The sequence below is a fragment of the Mycteria americana genome, chromosome 2 (genome assembly GCF_035582795.1).
Source record: "Mycteria americana isolate JAX WOST 10 ecotype Jacksonville Zoo and Gardens chromosome 2, USCA_MyAme_1.0, whole genome shotgun sequence".
Lineage (NCBI taxonomy): Eukaryota > Metazoa > Chordata > Aves > Ciconiiformes > Ciconiidae > Mycteria > Mycteria americana.
This window is the reverse complement of record NC_134366.1, coordinates 129,031,703-129,053,389: the sequence shown is the minus strand read 5'-3', so window position 1 is coordinate 129,053,389 and position 21,687 is coordinate 129,031,703. Positions and strand designations below refer to the sequence as shown.

At 40.5% G+C, this 21,687-nt stretch overlaps 1 protein-coding gene, 1 long non-coding RNA gene and 1 other non-coding gene across 7 annotated transcripts in view; all 3 read right to left on the bottom strand.

Annotated features, from left to right (window-relative positions):
- The window catches only part of UBE2V2 (ubiquitin conjugating enzyme E2 V2), a 29,240-nt gene extending 20,288 nt beyond the window's left edge, over window positions 1-8,952 (bottom strand). For 4 of the 5 annotated variants that reach the window (XM_075494616.1, XM_075494617.1, XM_075494620.1 and 1 more), the window contains exon 1: window positions 8,815-8,952. In XM_075494616.1, the coding sequence (XP_075350731.1) occupies window positions 8,815-8,830 (16 nt within the window). In that variant the 5' untranslated portion in view covers window positions 8,831-8,952. Of the gene's footprint in view, window positions 1-6,615; window positions 6,712-8,814 lie in introns of all 5 variants that reach the window. The other variant, XM_075494618.1, reaches the window with a different exon arrangement.
- A 1,911-nt stretch (window positions 8,953-10,863) lies between these two features.
- Window positions 10,864-13,055, bottom strand: LOC142406768 (uncharacterized). The gene is made up of 3 exons (XR_012774696.1): window positions 12,995-13,055; window positions 11,916-12,021; window positions 10,864-11,076 (listed from the first exon to the last, which is right to left on the bottom strand). It is a non-coding gene; the product is annotated as an uncharacterized LOC142406768 (long non-coding RNA).
- Window positions 12,997-13,069, bottom strand: TRNAA-AGC (transfer RNA alanine (anticodon AGC)). Its single transcript has one exon. It is a non-coding gene; the product is annotated as a tRNA-Ala (tRNA).
- Window positions 13,070-21,687: the final 8,618 nt, after the last annotated feature.

Genomic DNA, 21,687 nt, shown 5'->3' with positions numbered 1-21,687 from the left:
CATTTAATACAACTTAAGCTGCTCTATCTCATACTTTGGGTTCAGCTGCCAAATACAGTACAACAGGTCTTCAAAGGAAAACAGAACTTACTTTATACTTGGCACATTTAGGAGCAGGCAGACTACTAACGCGGAAAGGAAAGGCCATAAGCACAAGTACGGTCCACTGCCTGTCAGCTCCCACTTTCAAGGCTGAGCCCACCTCAGAAGCATTTGCTGGTACCCAATTCTCTCATTTACCTTTCATATACATTTTACCAGCTGCATTCACAAAATAGAGAACGTAGTATATAGCGATGGACAGCCTCACAAGGAAGGAGAGGTGGTAATATCAGTTTGCCTTACAAGGCCCCAGCTTACATTTAATTTAAAAAAAAAAAAAGCGTATTTAGACACCAGAAAATCATAATAAATCTTTCAATATATGAACAATATTAAAGTTTATTTAGTTTGGGGGGTGGGAAGGGAAGAAATTAATTTCTACAGATCTAGGCATTAGTAGTTGGGACGTCATAAACACATATCCGATTTACAAACACATGTTAAAATGGCTTAAACCACAAATCTTGATGTTGGAGTAACAGATCTCAGCATATCAAAACTGCAAAAGCAACATCAGTTTATTCAATGTGTTTCAGTTGCTGTTGGTTTCACAGTAAGAATGACGAGACCTCGAACTTGATTTTTCCAGCAGAGTGAGCATTCCAAATGTATAACTTCACAGAAAAAAAGTCTGTGCAATTTTAGGTTCTATTAATTATGTTTTTAAGTGTGAGAAATTACTAGCAGAACAAATAGCTCCATTATCAAGGCATCTTCACCTAAGAAGTCCTCCCTTCTTTTCTCTTATCCTGCCTCTTAGGTAACCAGAAGGAAGTGAGCTAACTGCTCCTAGTAATTCTGAGTTCCACCAATTCTGTTGCATACTTCAACAGATTATTTACTGAAGGCAGCCTTGTGGACAGGACTCTTCCTGTAATGGTCAACGTCCTCCAGGAAAATATTATATCTGTTTAGTTTTTATTCACTTCTAACCATGCTCACGGCCACTCCTCTCTCCCCTCTTTCCCCACTCCCCACTGTCACCCCTCTCCCCTTACTCACCTTTCTCAGAAGAGCAGCAGACAGGGCGATGTGGCTGCCATTAACGATCTGATTCATCAAAGCTGCTCCACCCTCTGACCAGCATCCATGGAGAAGCCATTTCTCACAAATCCCAGCAAGTTCCTTCCATTCTGCACCATCTCTCCTTACCAACGTTCATGGCTCACCGAAAACCTCCATTCCCCATCCCCTGCAGTCCAACTTCCAAATGCCCTCGTCACTCTCCTGATTTTTTTTGTAGCAACAATACCCTAAACGTCCTAAAGTTGTACAAGGTACAACAGTAAAGAAGCATAAGAGCTATCATATGTATGTCAGTGAGCAGAAGCACACAGAGTAGGTAAGACTGGATACACGCACACAGAGAATATAGTCCAGACCTGGGAGAAACTCCAACTGGACTCAACTTTGTTAGCAAGGATGCAACAACAGTTACAGTTTGTTTCAGTCTACCTTTGCATTTTCATGCAAATACAATCATCTTGAGTACAGTTGCTGGCATGGAATTACTAATGGTGCTCATATAAATTGCACTAATGAAGAAGCTTGCTCCACTACAGATACAAACATTATTAGACTACAAAACAGCAAAGGCACAAGCAAGCTCTTAGTAAAAAAACCTCAAAAACCTTGAAAAGCTCTCATACAAGTTTTAAATAATTAAAACACCTCATCCAAAAAAACCTCAAAAAATAGTTATCACACTAATAGAAAACTACAGTATAAAAACCACTAAACTAGGTTGCAGTCCTAACAGAAAATTGGTGTATATTGCTTAAAACTAATTTTACAAATTTGCATCAATATTAATGGCATAAATTTATCAGTTTATATTATATCTAAGTGCAAGCTTTTTGTTATAAACAAGACCACTGTTAACCCAGAGTTTAGTTACGTCAGACACTGCACGTCCAGTTGTGCCTAACCGTAAAAAAAAATCATACAGGAATTAAACAGTTAAGTCACTAAATAGCTCATCAATTGACATCCAAGTTGTTTTGGTGAAGGGTGGAAAAGCATAGGCTGACTACGGTTTAAAAGTTAACTCTTTATAGGCAACCACTGAATGAAACACAGGTAAGATATTAAATGGTTCAACTATCTTCCCATATGTTTTAGTATATGAAGTGATAGATTATAAAAAATGACACATCGTGATGCTTATCAGATTCAGAATTTTATTACTATTTCAATCTTGTACAAAACAATGTAAGGCAGGAAGCCCGTAAAGAGGGTTTGGAAAAGTCACTTCGAAAACCACCAGCAATATTAATTGTGATTTAATTTTCTAAAGAACCAAGATTTTATCAGACAAATAAATCTTCCCAATTTCTCTCCTCAGAAGCTAAAAAAACCCCCCTTGTTTAGTACAAATTAAGCTCACTATTAAAAACAAAGCTATATAAAGGCATGAGAGGCTAAAGGAAAGGTATAATGGCAAATAGGCTTAATCTCTGAAAGTTTCATTTTTAACCCGAGATTGTGTTGGCAGAGAGGAAAAAGGATTTTGAATACATACTTTTTAAGTATGATGACATACTATCTTTTAAAGTATGATGACATAAAAAAAAATTTTTTTTCAGATAAAGGGACAGGAAAAGTGGGAGACTAGAGGAACCCAGCAAAGGCCAACTCCTCTTGTCACAAAATGGCTTTCACAGGGTCTGCCTTAATAGTGAAAATACAATGTGTGACCCAGATAACAAGAGTAGCATCAAGGATTTAGTTTAGCAAAGCTGTAAAGCTGTCTAAAACGGGTTACAAGTCATTGATTAGCAAACAGTTGTTCTAAGACTTGCATGAAGGTCCTTTCCAACATGACTCAGCACCCACCCACAGTCCAAAACATAAAGATCCTTTATCGATGTACAACAAATAATGTGATCCACTGTTATTCTTTCAGTTATACACATAAGCATACACTTAGGGATATAATCAGCAAATGTACCAATCACCACATATTTAGTAACAAGAACTGCCATTAAATTGTTTTGCTACATTGTTTTTGTGACAGTCATATTTCAGCCTGCGATTTTCTAGATGCTGTGTCTCAAAAGTTCAAATTACTTAATATTTACATGATCATATATTCCACTTCAGTGAGAAGAAAGCAAGCTTACAATTTCTTCCTTAAAAAAGTTCTAAGTTATATGAATAAAATGGGACACTTTACTAAGACTGTATTGGTATCCTGAGTAAAGGACACTATTTTTACCTGTATTGGGAAAAATGTTTTTGATTTACTTAAGCGAATTTCAAATGCACTTAACTATCCAGTTATGAATAGTCACAAATGCAATGAAAGGAAGTGATTTTCTTTGTACAGTTTAAATATATCTAATACAACAATTTTTTAAAAAGGGGATACTGAGTCCATCTAGATGTTAGAAATAATTTTTCTGACAATATTTTTTAATCTAGTTGAAGCTTCTGGTCCTTCTGAAATAAAGGATTAATTTAGAGCTCTGAAGTTCTAAGTGTTGAAGGTTCCATTTGTTTCAAAATGCTAACTAGAAATTATTTAGAGTCACGTACTTAAAGCACCACACATTTTTGAAAAGGCCGTAAAACAGAAGCTCATGTTATTCAGAACCAGTCTGACAGCTTCACAATCATAAGTTTTTGCACTGATGTACAGATTTTATTCAAAATATTGTTTGAATTGTATCTCATTAGTGTCTTCCAAATGACAAATATAAAGAAAAACACTCTTTTGGGCAGGATAGCATATAGCAAAACCCTTCTGAGTACTGCTTAAATAAAGACTATTTTGAACAGTTTCCCAATAGCACCTTCTTGTCTTCCCACAATCCACGCTGATGTTCCCACAGGCTAGTTGAGACACCAAGGCAACAAAACCTAAGTGACATGAGCAGCTGAAGCTGATCTAGTACTTTACATAAAGTTTCGGTCAGGATGAAGTACAAGCTATAGTCTAGGAAAAAACATGTAATAGTAGGGAGAGAGAGACTGAAGGGTCTGTCAACAATATGAGGCTGAAGAGTTTCACAGCATGTACTTAGCACTGCCTTTGCAAAAATCTTCCACAAGGCAAAAAACAAACACTAACAAATATGTATGTAATTCAACTCCACCAACTACTCATAAGACTTGGAAATCTAATTCTCACACATGAGAAGCCTTCTCATCTGTGCTTAGCTTTATAGTATGGACCATCTGCCTCCAACTGCTGAAAAGGCGTACCTTCCTGACACTGTGTGTGTTGTATCTTCATCCAGGCTAAAATTTTCCAGGATTGTACAGAAGAGTTTAGATAACAGGCTTTAATACTATGTCTGATAACATCCTTGTATTTCAAATAAACTCTTAAACAAATAGAAGACTACAAAGTAGGCCACTTTTTTTATCTCAGAAGTAAGGTGTTTAGCCTGGGAGCATACTCTTACAGAGCTATTGTGGCAGAAAGACATAGGTTGGGGCTTGTATTTAAAGACAGAGTTGTAACATGCCAGCAACAAAGACAGGAAAATGGTACAGGCAAAGCTCTGAGAAGAAATACAGTATCTTGCCTATATATGCCACAAAGTTGGAAAGAACTGATGGTCTATATATAGTTTAAAAGTCATTTGTAAGCTAGATTGTTCTCAACCCAGCTGAAGCACATCTAAATTATTTGTGGCTTGCCAAGATGTTTTTAAGCAGGCAGAACAATCACAGTTGCAATTCCTTGTGCATAGGATGGGATGGAAAAATGCCCCAACACAGAGTGCTTGCTGCCTCACAGAATACAGTATTTTAGTTCTTTTGTTTTGTCTGATTACTTGCAGCTTCAAGAAGTCTGTGCTTACAGAGCTAACATTCTAAATACACAGAACAAACTTCGAGGACTGTAAAATTCTAAACAGCTTTTAAACTGACTTCTTGGACAGGTTCTGGACAAGTGAACAATGTGATGGAGGCATAATAGAGAAAAGGGGAGGGGAGGGGTAATACATCCTTGAAGGTAAAACACACTAGATAAAAAATAGACAACTATTTCCTCCACAAGGAAAAAAAGAGGGAGGAAATGGACATCCAACAGGTCAGAGGAAAAGAGAACCCTACCTGTGCCAAGTTTAACACACAAGTTTTCTAGATACAAAGCTTAAATTATACCATCTCCTATATGGAAAATATAGTCTTTAAAACATTACTTCTACATCCCACTTAGGAATAAATTCCTTTATTACTCCTCTGAATGGCTCTTAATATCTAGGAGTCTACACAAGGTATGGTGATCCATCAATCTCTATTCCGTGAAGCACAGAACAGACTGACATCAGCTTGATTTGGAATGGAGAAGAGTTGCAAGGATTTAAGGGAAGGTATTACAAAACCCTATCTCACATTATGGAATCTTTTTCAATGGAGGATTTTAGGGGAAAAAAAAAAAAAAAAAAAAAAGAGCTTTAAAACCAAAACAAAAACAACAACAAAACCCCCAGTCACCAGGAAAGATACAGTCAGTCCTTGCTTCACAGCTCATGGAGTTAGACTGAATGCACTCATGACCAGTTCCAGCCCTTCATTTTTAATATCAGCTTCCTTACAGCTGCAGTCATGCACACTTAGAACTGCTTTCACCACCACTAGATGTTTGCTAATAGAAGTAAAAACCAAAGTTAAGAAAACAAGGCACTGACATTGAGCATTGTGCCATTTCTATTCAAAGAATTAATCATATATAAATTCAAAGGGAAAGGTATTTTTGCATGGGCAATATAAGTCACACAAAGAAGCCAATTCATCCTTGAAGATTAGAATATCTGGAAGTGAGAAGTATGGATTTTACAGAAAAAATACTTGTTTGGGATCTTGCTGTGCTCCTTCAAAGAAATTAAGCACACTTTCAAAAAAGGTTGCTTTGACTACATACTAGAAGTAAATCTGGAATCTCACATATAATTGCTGACTGTAGATCAGTTGATTTTTTGAAACTGTTTTGTGAAACAGTGCAGTTTCAGCAAACCAAGGGGAATTTCATTAACAGTCCTATGCACCCTCCCCCAAGCTACTGAAGCCCTCGGTTGAAGAGGAAGGAGACAAAAGCCTTTAACAGCCCATAGTGAGAATACAGCATTAGACACTGCTGCCTTAATTCTCACCTTTTCACATATAAGTTTCTAACCACTTAGTGACGTGATCATTGCTTTTAGGAAACATTCACGTTTTAGACAGATATATCTATACCCTATACATGTAAGGTAATCTGAAGTAAAACCCAAATTATGGAAATGCAGAAATTAACTCCTGAATTAACTCCTTTTAATGATGTTATTGATTGGTTTCTTTTTCTCAAGTTACATAAGAGATTTAAAATGGTATGCTTTGGTAAATTATTTCTTTTAACCTCAAACTATGTTTAATTACATCTTCTGCTCTGTATTTTTGAAGAGATTAACAGAATGAATCTCCAGCTAACCAATATGAAATTGGCTGATTATATCAACAGCAGCTGTCTCTTCTTTAAAAAATTGACTTGTTTTTCCCCAGACCTCCAGCAATACCCACACAAACAACCTGGGTCCAGCTTCAAGCAGGAGTTGCAGTATCGCCAGATTAATCAAACTGCAGCTTATGAATGTCCATTTCTAGGACATCCAATATCTACATGTAAAATTATTCAATATAGGTGATTTTAGAAAGCAGGTAAGATACTTATTCAACAGCAATATAACACTGACAAACACAGTTTCTTTAGCACACGTTAAAGAACAGCTATTTTCAAACTAAATTATCTGTTGTTAAAGGCATGTAATTTTTTAGGTGATTGTTCAAAGAACTAGTGAGCCCAGGAAAGGAATTTCTGGGATAAAACTAAGACAGTTGACCTGAGTAAAAGTTCTGCTGTTAACTTCCTTGGGGCTAGAATTTCATTCCTGGACTTCATGCAACCAAAACATTCATTTTTTCTGAAATAAATAAGGATTAAGTTGAAGTTTATAGCAAGAGCAGATTAAATTCACAGAGCTAGGCACAGTTAAATCTTATGTCTATAGCACATCATCCCCTTCACTCCTCCACAAATAAGTATAACACAGCTTCCTGGCAAGAGCAGTTCTTCTGGGTGAAGCCTTAAAAAAATCTAAATTTCTGCTTACTACACGGAAAGAACAAAATAAACATTCACTCTCCCCACCCCCCCAAATCCATGCATATACCAATAAAAAGCCAACAGTATTTTCTCCACAGGAATAAGTATTTTGCTTTAGAAGCCCTGACTAATTTTTCCAGCAGTTCTGTTAATGATTCAGTCTGCTCGCTTCATTTTACTAAAACAATTTCACTTCTTCAACAATGCAGTACTAGCACTTTACATTGACTGGAGCAGATACATGTATAAATAGTTTTCCACAACTCCACTTTTTTTAAACTAGCTCAGTTTATCATAGGCAATAATGTATCTTTTTGGACTGCTCTTTCACAGAGTTGCAAGAGCTGCTCTATGCCCCAATTTGTTGTAACCTCTCCGAATTCCACTCTGTAAATGCCACATCCCCAAGGTCACATTACCAAGTGGAGAGGACTCTCCTCCCCCAAAAAATCTGCCCAAGCTCTCCTCACAGAATCAGCAGTAAGGTACCAAGACCAGTTTCAACATACAGAAGTTTCTTCTGTTTTGTTATAATCTCAATCCCTCCATGATCCAGTGGATTGGGAACAGAAATAAATTAGTGGCCAATGTTCAGCCTGTACTGACTACTGAGGTCAATTAATCCCTCTGTCCTAAGCTCTGTCTATCCCACTTATAAAGTCTCAGGGGTGAGAGAAGGGGAAATGAGGCCCTGAAGACTTCAGCTTTTTGTACTGGGGAAAGGTCTTTTTATATTTCAAGCCTCTCATGAAATGAAACTGAGACAGTATGATTGTGCTTCTTAAACTTCTGCATTTAGTACTTGAAGCAATATTCTTGTCCCTTTCTTTGCCATCAGCTTCCACAATATTCTGCCATGCAAATGCTCAACACATGCTATACTGGTTACTGATATGGGATTCCTGGGATGACTTGCAGCTCTCTGCCCTTCCATTTGTCTATAAGAGAGACCCTTTGGCTCTAATGGCTGTCTAGTGAAAGACAGCAAGATGCTTCACTCCTTTTCCCTGCCATGCTGCAGTCACCACCAAACTGAAGTACTTTTGCCCCAAACCACAACACAGGCCTGACCCCTTTTCCCCTGCATCAAGAGGGGAAAGAGCCAATGCTTTACTTTAGATACTACTATACCACGACTTCTGTACTCACCAGATGGTACAGTGGCACAAACCTTTAGTACAAATCCTCTTCCTCCAGCATTTTTACCAGGCTAGTAACATCTCCTCCCTTCCCTACACGCACACGCATCTATCCATTCCTGCCTCTCAGCAGACAAAGTCTTCTCCAGCATCCCACTACGTTCATTACAGAAACCGGAGCCCTTTCTCCCACCACTCACGCCCTAGGCCAGGCTCTCACAGGGGTGTCGCTGCCCTACAGAGGGGAGGCATCGTGCCTGGAGCACAACCTGGCCCGGCGCTCCTGTGGCCTCCCTCTCCCCTGTCAGCAGACACCTCCTCCCCACTCCGGTCGCTCCCGTCAGAGGCGGCTCGCCCCCACCCCCCCGCTCCCCGAGAAAGGAGACCCCTCCGACCCGTACGGGGGCGCCTCCCGAGCATGAGCCCAACGCCCGCTCTCCCGCACCAGCCCCAGGCCCACCGAGCCCCCTCACAGACCTGTGGATCCAGCCATCTTGTCCAAACCCCCCCCACCGGTCCGGGCCTGCACGCGATGCGCGTCACTTCCACTTGACGCAGCGCGTCACTTCCCACAGGGCAACGGCGGCGCTGGAGCGCGGAAGCGCGCGCGGGAGAGGCACGGGGCGGGGGCGCGCGCGAGCGGCGGGGGCGGGGCAGAGGGGAGGGGGCGGGGTCCGAGCCCGAGTCCGGGTCCGAGGTCGAGCGGGCCCCGTTCGCGGGCGCCGCCGAGCCTGGGTCTGCCCGGGCCGGCCCCGCGGCGGCCTGGCCGCCCCCGGGAGCCAAGGCTGAGCTCTGCCGAAGGCGCCTCCTGCCCGGGAACCGCACCACAGGCCGGCGGCGCGTCTGGGTCTTGTCGGCGGATACGAGAAGGCAGCTTCCCTTGGAGACAGCCGGCGGAGCGAGGCCCGTGAGGGGCGCCCTGTCAGCCTTCACACGGATGCAAGGGCAACGCTGGCCCCAAAGCTACCTGAAGACGCGCGGAGGGCGAACGCACCTCAGCCAGGACAAGCTTTGAAAGCTGCGCCGGGGTTACAGGCGGGGGCAGGGGCCGCCGCTGCAGGTTCCGTGAGATCGTTCCGGCGAGGACGCGGGGTCCCGGCGCAGCCCGAGCACAGGATCGCGTGGAAGGATCTCATGGAACCTCGCTGAGCCGCTGCGAGCAGCCGTTTCTCACAAACATGACTGTCCCACGCATACCTCACTAACAAGTGACAACACCCCTATGCCCTTCTTAACATCCTATCCTATTTTAGAAATATGCTTAAGTCTTTGCTTTACAGTTTGTGAAGAGAGAGTATGACGTTCATCTACAGATCCTTCTGGCAGAGATCAAAAAGCAAGGTTGCACAATATTTTTCCTCCAGCTAAGCTGACACGCCTTCACCGACGAGGAGTTGCTACCATCCTTGCAGGTGCAACAGCCTGCCTCCCTCCCTTTCTCCTGGGTTAGCTCGTTAGAGAGCAAACACTGCAGCTGCCATCTGCACATACACAAAAATGATAAATCTACCATAGCTTTTAGTTCTTCCATTGATTTCTATTTCCTTTTTTAAAGTTACTAGTTTTGACCAGATTTCTGTAACAGGAATAAACAGGAGTTTCAATATTAACACCAACAGAATTAGAAGCAAGCTTTTCAAGTACAGTAAAACCATTTCTTAACCTGCATTTCAATAATCTGTGGGGCTTTCTGTTGTTGCAACAAGTTGATCATAGGGATTCTCCTCTGTATTTCTTTTAGTGGAAAGAGTAAGGATACTGAAAAAAAAGTCACAGTATCTAAAGATTTTTCTCCTCTAACTAACATCACATCACTGGAGAAAATATTGCAGCCTCAAACAGAAGGAAATGCCATGAGTTGCCCCCTTTTTACTATTCTTTGTGACCAAGAGCCAGCAAGGAGCACTACAGCCACCCAATGCCTGTGCACTTATTTTTTCAGAAGGATTCATCTGTCTTTTTTGGGTGATCCTATGCTAACGACGAATAGCACACCTGCCTATCGCCCGAGACACAATACAAATACAGCTGTAGGCTTACCAACCCAAAGCCAGCTTGTATTCCGTGAGTCTCTGAAAGCACACAGCGGACTCCATCTGTGTCTACACCCACCCACTAGATGTAGGTCCCATCTTATGGTTAGCAGCAACAAATTATTACAATATTAATTGCAACCACAGGAAATAAAAATAAAATGGGCCAAAAGGGAAAAAAAACTGTAAGGTCACTGGCCTAGGTGAGGAACCTTGTGCTGAATGACTAACAGCTATTTTGTTTCACTCTTCTGATGTTGTGGGAAATTTACTGGGATAAGATGTATTTTTTTGCAAAAAAATACCTGACAACTAGAAGCTGAACAAATTCAAAGGTGTGAGTTCCTTTTCTTCCAAGCTATCAACAGTTTACACATGGTCTCTTCAAAAAGAAAAGAGTTCTTTGAAATACAACTTCTGCTCTACAATTTGGTCAAAATAGGGTAATAGTAATCATTACAAACGAAAACCTTTTATAAACTTTATTGTCAAACATCACACAGCATCCCTTATGAGAAAACTTAGAACGGCAGTGTGCTCAGCTCAGAAAATCAATGTACTATAATCACGTTGTGGAATAAATTTATTTAAAAGAAGCATTTCACAGAGTTGAGATTTTTGAGCGCAGATTCTACAGACAGCCCTCTTGCTGTAAAACACTGTCTCCAGAGTTGCCAGAATGATGGTTCCCAAGCTCCATCCCACCCTAAGTAATATTTGGAACAAAAGACAAGTAAGGAATAATTATTCCCCTTTCTCAGACTAAAACAAACACAGACATAGGATAACAACATCTTCCAGCAAGTTTAGTACAAAGGAATTATTTTTCACAGAAGGAATAACTGACTTGTGTAACTCATTTAAGCATGATACTACAGAGGGCGTAAGTCTGTGTGAATGGCAATAATAATCAAAATCAAACAAAGCTGAATTCCCTCATGGTTCTTTACACAGGATATCTCTATGCAACTTCTGACTCAGAAAGCACAGACAGACCCAGAGTAGTTGCTCCCTTTGACATGGGGCTCTGGAAACTAATTACCCATCATCAGGTAATTTCCTCCCACAGGTAGTGCTTCTGGGGGCTAGGACCTTTGCCTCTTTCAATCCAGTAAAATCTTCACAAGATAGTCTACCTAAACAGCAGAGACATGAAGCACCACATGGGATGAGAAAAAGCTCTTACTTCTATTCATATCATGGTGTGTTTACAAGCCCTAACAGACAGAAGAGCCCCATTATAGGAAGCTGGGCATAAAGGTAACGAACAGTCATTAGTCTAGAGAGCTTACAGTCAGAAGCCGTAGTTCTGCAAGTGATTGCAGCCTGCACCTGTACAGAGCCCCACTGAATTATCTCATTTCAACAGTGCTCAACTGGCATCTGATTAGCTGAGGAGAGCAACATTACTCATCCTCTTTAAAAGCACAGGAAGTGACAGGTATTAAGCAATAACAGAAACACAGAAAACAGAGAAGCAATGATAATCACATAGAAAACTACTATAGAGTCTCATTCCAAGAAAATGGACACTTAAATCATTACCTGAGCCCAGAGAGGACTCCTGAAGACCAAAACACTTTTGTCTCCCAATAGGCTTCATTTTAACAACAAGCATCTAGCAGTCTTAAAGGTACAATACTTCTTCTCTCTCCAGTATGTGGAAAATACAAGAGAAATAAGCAAATTCTATTTCTATCCCATCCATCCAGAGGTTAGCTCCTTTCTTGTCATGTCATGGGAGGATCTCCAAGCTCCCTTATTTTCTCCACAGGTGCTACTTGCAGATCCATGCAGCACAGTATCTCCTCCTTCCTTCACTTGAAACCCAATTCATAATTTTTGTTTTCCGATTTCAATTTGTTTTAATATGTGTACTCCCAAGATCCTGATTGCACAAATTCACCGTGTGTATAGGAGGTCCATTTTGCTCATTTCCTCATGCTGCCTCAACCTGGAAGTACAAGCAGCTAAATACCTGAATGAGCTAGTAAGAAAATCAAATCAGAATAATTAAAAAAATCTCATGAAGACTTAAAACATGCAAGCATAGATTTACAGAGAAAATTTCCACGATTTTTCACATCTGTGAAAATTCACAAGCAAAGGACATAATCTTGCTACCAGGAGTAAGAGAGTTATAGAATATCCCAGCCAATATTATATTGTTTCTCATAAATAGCCTACACAACCAAAATAGAACAAAAATAATGAGTATTACTCACAGCAGAAACACAAAATTTTGTTCATTATAAACTAAACTATAATATCAAATATAAATGTAACTAATTAATGAAATCATAAACCAAATATTTAAGGGCACATTAAAAAAAATCCCTCATTTTTCTCTGTAAGTTGTTCATGTTGTTTATTGTGGTATTAAAATGTCACTAAGTTTTTTTATTTCATGCAAAGATTATATTCTTTCTCCCTGTATGCAAAAGAACAAACATATGATTCTGAAAAGAAAAAATGAAATGTTTAAAACAATGTGTTAATTTTTTTAGATTACAATTCTTTCAGGTTTCTTTACACCATTATACAAGAAAAATTAAGTGTATAAATAGGAAATATTTTTAAATGACGCTGTTCAGTTTATAATGAAATAAGTGTTGAAAACATACACTGGAGAATGCGGGCATCGATCCCGCTACCTCTCGCATGCTAAGCGAGCGCTCTACCATTTGAGCTAATTCCCCACCTGAAAAAAAAGCTTTGAAACTTAGAGTTACACACTCTAGACTTACCGAGTACTACAACACAATCACTTTCGATTATAAATTCATTGTTTCTTGCCGAGTCATTCCTTCCACTTGCCAATAACTGACTAACTCACAGCTGGAATCATGTGATACATCTTTCAGCATGTACACTACCAGAATACCCTTATTCATCTCTTTTGCAACACAAGTCTATTATTTAGCGTTTTCATACAAGAAGCTCTCCAAAAGATCAGGTTATTTACAAGAAACCAAATGTGTTACTGAAAAAAAACCCCAACTTTTATTGAACAACCGTTCCAAATTCAACAAGGAAACCCATGTTCTTCCCCATTTTCAAGGCATACACATGAAGAACCTGGTCCAGGAAATGTTTCATGAGTGAAAAATATTATATGCCTGATTGAAAGAGAGTTTTATAGTCAAAGCTTGTACATATATATGTGTGTATATATATACACACACATCCTTTTGGAAGGTGACTGACTTCTCTGGGGTGACAGAGTCAAGCAAAATGTAAACATACCTGTATTTTCCTTATTTGTGACCTTATTTTTCCTTATTGATTACCTCACCAAATGCACTTCCCTATAATTAATATGCTACTTTTAACAGCCTTAAAACATTGACTTCTTGGAAAATGAACACACAGAAGCATGACAAATGCTTGCATGACTTGACACAGAGCATAAAACCTACATCATAGACAAGGAACATAATGATGTATGGTAATAAGGCATCTTTTAACATTTTAATTTTCACCTGCACTTGCCTACAACAAGTATTCAACTCAAAATGCAGATCTAGAGAGATGATTATCTATTACTACTACTAGCTCAACTGGTATATTTGGAAAAAGCTTCCTATCGCACAAGTCCTCCTTCCGGTATCTGTCAGAAAGTTGGAAAAATTACAGCAACCGAACCAGCAGGGCTCCGGCCTGCCCCGTCACACCGGCCGTCTCCAGCCGCTACAGGCAGGACGGCTGGCGCATGCGCAGCGCGCTCGCCCCGGGAAGCGGCGCTGCCCCGCCGCGGCCACGTCGGCCGCTGCCGCCAGGGGGCGGCGAGGGCGAGGCCGTCCCGCCCGCCGCCAGCCCGGGGAGCAGCGGGGCTCGGCCGGGAGGCGGCCTCTCCGCCCCCCTCCCGCAGCTGGGCTCCCTCACGGCCCCGTCCCCGGGCCTCGTCTTCCACCACTCTCTGCCTTCACTGGCTTCCCCAATTCCTCCAACAGCCCACTCCTCTTCCACAAACCCTCGCCCTCCGTATTCCCAAATCTCCCTGCCATCCACCCCCTCTTCCATCCCCTCCTTCCCCCAGCCTCCTTGCTGATGCTTCTTCCCCTAATGAGCACACAACCTGAAGCATAGATGAGAGAAGTGTGATCAGGAGTCAGGAGAGGAATTGGAAAGCTCTCAGCAGACAGCCTCAAACTTGAGCTCAACCATGATGTGAAGGAGTTCATAACAACTTGCACACGCATGTAGGTTTTTCAGGCTCAACCAAACCCAGGCCGAGTTCCACTTTACATCTTCCCCCTACTTACTACTTTAACAACAGAAGTCTCTCAGGTATCTCTTTGAAACATAAGCTTGCTACCATGTATGAAGTGATGTGCCCAGCAAGAGAACTGGGACTCTGGTTCTCTGCAGGGTGAGAAGAGTTTACTAACTCCAATTTGACGCTGCAGCATGCACTCGTGCTCTTCTCTGTAGGCTCTACCTACTCTTGCGCATACAGCCAAACTACATAGCCCATAACCTACTGCATGGTGTCATTCTGACTGTTGCTTCAGCTTCTTCATTTATGGAGTAGTTTGTTCTTGTGCTGTGTCAGCACTACACCAGACTGACTCTTTCCCAAGTTAAGCCACATTTCTCACTCCACAGCAGAACAGGAGGTGTTACTCATCCATCAAGCCCACATCTGGTTTGATTTCCCCTTGGCCTGAGCATGAGTGGAGGCAAGATTGCCACCTGACTGGTTTCTAACTGGCCTGGCTTGTTTTCACATCATCTTACTGGCTTCTGGTGACACTGAATCTGCTGGTTTATGTACATCAGCCCTGACATGTAATGGATGGCTTGGAGCTACAGTACATAGACATTCAGTTGTTCCTGGAGCTGGCTGCTTTGGCAGGTGGCAACACAAGGTAGGAGTAACTGAAAGTAACCCACTGTCTTTACTCTGCATAGCAGTATTCACCCAGTGCTTGACACACTTAGTGTTGATTCGCTACAGATTTCCTAACCATGCCAGCCACAAGAAAATAGGAAGGAAGGGGAAGAAAGAATAATGGTATTCAGAAACAAACATAGTTAGTTGTCTGCTCTCTAAAAGCATGACCAGGGCAAGTAAGAGTAGTAATCAGAAATAAAGCTGCTGTGGATTTATGGCCATCTGTAAGTTTAAGCCATGTTAGATGCTTTTTTTTCTTTTATACTAAAGCTAGTCCTGCCAGTTAAAATAAAGAAATTGTTTTTAAGGGGAGTGAATTATTGTATACCATTTTCTAATGTTTGTAGAATGTTTTAAAGATTAAAACCAGCATGAAATTGAATTTGTTTATATGGCAAAGATCTTTCCTCACTTAAGTGTTACAAATGCATCAATTTCTATGGCAGCTACTAGAACACACAGAAGATTCAGCATGTTTTCTGTGTTGAAAACAGCATGGAGAACATTACAGCTTTCTGTATCTCAAAAACTCCTTTCAGAAGAAGTTAATTGAAACAACTGATCAACTACTGGCAACACAAAGTTTAAGCAGACCTTTGAAAGGTGTTGTCAGCTGCACATAACTGTCAAATCAGACTTAAATGAAAAAAATTCAATCCAGAAGCAAAGTCTTTGGATAGTTACAAGGAAAGCTACAAAAAGCTTCAACCATATTTCTCACTTGGGGAAGCTTTCTTATCTCAAGCATTCCATTTGTAGCAGAAACTGTGATACAAAATCCAACTAAGTAAGGTACATATGTTTTTCATGTGGTCTTGTTTATGCAGAATCAACCACCTTTGGACTCTCATTTGGGCCTAACAGCACCTGCTTACTTGATCATCTGTAGGAATTTGGAGTGAGGTAGCCAACAAACACTAATTATTCCACGGTAAATGTCATTGCTGCTAAAAGTGATTGACCAAGAGCATATTTAGACCAGGCATTCCTGAGTAACTTCCTGGTTGGGTATTGTTATTCTAAAATAAAGGGATTTAAAAAGTCACCTTATATTTGTCTTTATCTTCAGAAAAGATAAAGGTTTCCTCACATAAAGTTGTTTAGAGATGGCTACTATTAATTCAAATGCTACAATAATCTTAAGTGACTGGTAAACAATTCAAAGTCTGCACTGATCTTGTTTCAGGTTAATGCCATTAACATCTTTTCATAACCTTTTATTCAGTTGAGAAGTGTTGCACTAGCTGTAATTTTACTAACAACACTTAGCAAAAGGAGCAATCATGAGCTACAGAAAGGCATTAGCTTTGCCATCAAAAAACCAGCTCAGCTCTTGCTGAAAGAAATTTTTGAATTCCTGTTTTTCATTTTTTCACTTTTTTCAGGAAAAATATTTAGCAATATGCAAAGATAACAAACTTACAGATGTGCAGGAAATGAGCTATCCCCAAAGCGTTCAGAGACTCCAAGGTACTGACAAAGAAGGGAGCAGCCTGGAGCAGCTTATCCTACACAACTTCACCAAACCTGCCAGCAGGACAGATTAGAAGTGGGTTTTCTCATCCTCTAGTGAAACTGTCTTTTCTTGCTAGCAGTTAACCTGATGTTTGGTGTTGAAGGTTCAAAGTCCAAGATTTTTTTGTATGACAGGAGAAGCTTTTACAGTTACAAACCAGTCTGAAGTTTTTCTTTAAGAAAAAAGAAAATAACAGATTAGGATATATTGTATATTCAAGTTATTTAAGAGTCATACTCTGAAGTACTAGAGGATACCAGGAACATGGTTGCAAGGTAAGAATTCTGTCCTCCTTAAACACAGATCAATATACACATTTTTAATTACTTTTTCCAACCTCCACCCTCAAAGCAATACCTAGGAAAATGCATGAGCATAAACCTAATTATGAATCCACATTCTGAAAAAAACCCATTTAGATTCATTTAAAGGCATACACACTCAGCTGTTATTCCTGCAACTTACAGCCATTGCATCTGGGAAACCTAGGACAAAATCCACTCTTTCAACCTTGCCCTCTCCCCTCAATGATACAGAAGGTAATTTTAGCACCAGGTGGCTCAGGAGGGAACACCAGAGCTGGCCACCAGGCAGGCTCACCACACAGGCTTTTTTTTTTGAAGACTTACCTGCCATCCCAATGACAGCCTCAAGAACTAGGAGGGGACCGAGCTACAACATTTCCATACTCACACAACAGAAAACCGCCCAAGCCAGTCTCTTCACCGCGCCACATATATTTGAAGAAAAAAAGAGGCGGGGGGGGAGGTGGAAGCACGCGCCGCCGCAGAAGGTTCTAGCACTGGGCGGGGGGCGGGGCGGTGCCGCGCCCGGGAAGCGCAGAGCGAAGGCCAGGCTTGAGGGGGCGGGAAGGCGGGAACCTGCGGGCCGGGGGCAGCTGCTTGGAGGTTGCTGTCAACCTGAGCGAGTCCGGGCTGAGAGCATCGAAAGACAAAGCTGGCGGAGGAGGTTTGTTTGCAGCCTTTTACTCAGGGCTTTTCTGGTCGTGATGGTGGTCTTAGTGGGTCTCACGAAATCAAGTTTTGAGGTCATGGGGGTGCTTGCTTGAAGGAGGAGGTGCAGCAGGTGGTGCTGTTCCTCAGGAGAGGGAGTGGTTTTGTGGGTTCTTCTGGGGCACTTCCTACTACTGTACTGTGTTACCATGATTCAGGCTCTAGCTTTCCTTCGATCACTTTCAACACCTGCTACAACACCAATCTTACATTGTATTAGTAAAAATTTAATAGCTGCTGTTTTCTTTCTCTTCTGATGCTGTTAAGCCAGAGTTCACTCTGAGTGTATCATTCAGACCAAGAAGGAAGTGGAAGAATCAAATTGGAGCATAACATGGGTTGAAGAACTTGTTGAAGTGGCTGCTAACTTAAACTTTCTGTGTTTTTAATTCAGCTTGGTTGTGATGCCTTTGTGCTATACCTGTGTTTTGAGTACGCTGTAAGCAGGTAGCTTCATCAGTGAATGCAGTTCTTCTACTGATAGGTCTGGTTTCCCTGTTCTAATTCTAAAATGACTGTTGGGTATGGTGGTGTATGAATTAAAAAAAGACAAGTGCTCAGATTTTCATACAGACCTAAGTAATCAGGTGCTAAACATACACTGAATTTCAGTGAGTTCTGTGTACCTTAAACCGCTAGTTTTTGAACATTGCAGCCAAACATATTTTTCAGATCATTCTATATAACCAGTTCCTCAGGTCTTTTTCTGTTTTGTTTATTTGGATGAGATTATTGTTCTTAAAACTAGTGTATTACTCTGGAGAAATTCTCATTTAGTGAGTAGATAATTCTCTTCCTTAGTAAAATCCACACGATGTAGGAATCTTAATCTTCTTCAGTCTTCTTCTAAACTAGGGAAATATTTGTCACCAAAAGTGGAAGATGGATAAAAATCTGAAAGATAAATAAATGGTCCAGTGTTTTGTGGGAATCAATGGCTCTGCAGAGCCTCTAAAGGAACATGAGGAAAATACGGTATGTGCTGTTTAGTGATAGCTGATTAGCCAGCTGGCCTGCGCAGAGCTCTGAGTGTAACCAGCACACATTCGCTCCTTTCTGGAGTTACAGGGAATGTGGAGAAAATTTGGATTGTTACAGTGGTGATTTAGAAGACAAAGGTTGCAAATCCATTTGGATTCAGGCATAGTCACTCTCACTGCTTTTGTAACAACCTTTTTTTGACTATTATTAAACAGTTTGTTTGGAAGTGGTATCTGAAGCTAGATAGTATGTAAAATGAATAGTACAGGTTTTCTATATTGCCATCTTAGTTAGTTCAAGGAGGGCATTGTGCATGAGCCCTATGATGTTGAAACTTTTTTGAAACCCTCATGAAGTTGGTAGAGGTGTCAGGTCTTCCAAAAAAAATCAGAGAAGGAAGTTGTGATGTAAATATAGCCATTTTCCTAAAAAATAAACCAAAATGCATATTCGTCTTAATATATGACTTACTGTTTCCCCATCTGGAAAGAGAATGAAATCTTTGCCAATCTGGAAGCTTTATGATTATCTGGAGAGAAATTTAAAACCCATTGATGCTTTTAGAGAAAGAGAATGATAACTCAGATGTCTTGCTCAGTACTTCAACTTTCCTCTCAAGTTTGGGATGTTACGGGTTCAAATCATGATGGTGGTTTTTGTGTGGTCCAGGTAGAGATCCCAAAGAGTAGCGTAAAAGAGTAGTCTGATCTCCTTCTGAGCTGAAATCTGAGCTCACTGCCTCCTTAGCACTACGTTAACTTAAATGCCAATCTGGTAAATACACACAAAAAATATTAGGTTTTGTACTTCTTACAAAAGCAGCATATTTAATATAAATTATTCGGGCCTTTGCAAGCTTCTGTTATGGCTGCTAATGCTAACTGAAGTTACTTAGGTTGCCTGGCTAAGCTGTTTCCAACATTGATTCTCTGATCAATATTACAGCATTTTGTACTGATACGTTACCTCCCAGATGGACTGTAGTGATTTTCCTCAAACAAGGTAGTAGCAGTGGCAAATATTACTAAAAGCAGCAAATCTTTCTAGGGTTTTTTTTGTTGGTTTTTTTTTGGTTCGTTAGTTGTTTGGGGTTTTTTTAGCATGTTTTTGTCTTGTGGTTTGGGTACAAAATGATGAATGGTGGTAATATGGAGGCAAAATTTTGTGAGCAGTCAATAAAATCTTCATTAACAAATAAAGTTTTACTCTTATTGTGGCCATTAAGAACAGAAATAGTTGTGGGAGGAGGTTTTCTTCTGACTCATGACAGACCTGCTGTGTGGCTCTTTGTGTGATTTACAGTACCGTTTTTTGGTTTGGTTTGGTTTGGTTTGGTTTGGTTTTGCCCAAAGGAGGGTGTTGATTTTGTTGCCCAATTTGATACTGATTTTCCATGAAATTTTTTCTGAGGTCCAGAACACATTTCCTTCAATGCTTTAAATACAGGTCTGGATACAGAACTGGAGACATGTTTATTTGTTTCATTTTAATGATAAATCTATCAGCTTGAAGGTTAGGCTATTTAAAAGAATGAATTGAACATACTGTAGCTGTCCTTAGGTTATTTTGTCACTGTTTAATTTATAGTTAGTTCTGGGTTTTGTTTGATTTTAAGTACATTTTCCCCTATTTGCTGTGTTAAAGCCTTAAGACTACCAGCGCTTACCAACAAATTAAAAAGTTTCATAGGCAGCAGTACTTAAAAGTTTGTATGCAGTTGTAAGCCTGCCTGGGGCTTCCCTTAATTAAGCCCTGTAGATGTGCTTTACCATTCAAAACCTGGCATGATGAAACCCGGTTCCCGCCTGGGCTGTGTTCATACAAGCCTAATGCAAACACAATTAGAAGGGTTCTGTTTGTTTGTTTGTTTTACAACAGAGGTGTTTTTAAGACTTAGGTGTATTTTATTCTGCAAGAATTACTAGGAAAAAACCAACAACCAACCAAATACAAATGAAAATCTATAAGGGCTATAGTTGGTTTGGTTTTTTGGGTTTTTAATTGCTTTGAAATACAAAGCTTGGAGTTACGTATTCCTGTTTGGAGGAAAATCATGCTTTTTGTCTGTGAGTGATTTTAGATCACCTATTTTTGTCAATCGTCCAGAGAGCAGAAGGCATTCTGACTAAAACAAGGTAAAATATTGAGTGGAATTTTTAGTAATCAAGCCAGCTCATTTAAAGCTAGTTTGTTTCTGTAGTGTACTGAAATGTATAGTGCCATAACTGTAGCATAAGTCTGAGTCACTTTTGAAAGTGGGATTTAGTCACTCTGGTGCTCTGGAATGTTTTCATCATAACTAAGTGCTGTGTTTCTGGTTACTGTATGACTAAGCAAATGAACTTCTGGATGTTTCAAAGATCTTGGTGCAAAAATCCAACTGGTCATATGAAGACATCACAGAGTAGGAGTAGCAGCAAGCTTGCTTACTTTGCCAGACATATTGACTAGTGGGGCTTTCAGTCAGCCAGTTGCTGAAATGTCTATGGTATCTGCAGAATAATTCCTGCTGTAAGAACTTAATTATCTTCTGCAAATTAATTTCAGATGCTTCTTTCCACATTGACTAGGTTTTAATACGAGAGGGAGAAACATTTTTTCCCAAAGCCAGCTGTTTCAGAGTGAGGGAGCAGGTAACAAGATACTGGAGTTTGTTAATGGGAGAGTGCGTACAGCACTTTTGGTATGGGAATTTGGGATTAGACCAGTGGTCTTCATCAAGTAGTGAGGGAACTGGCATCTTGGGTGCTGAAGCAGCATTTGACAATTTCAGAAAGTGTGGTTAGCCTTAGTGATTTATAACTAATGGGATTGCTAGCTTGTGAATTGTATCTCTTCTTTCTCTGGTCAATGATAATTAGCGTCTTGCTTCTTCTCCTTCACCTCTTTGGTTCTCCTACCATCTCTGGA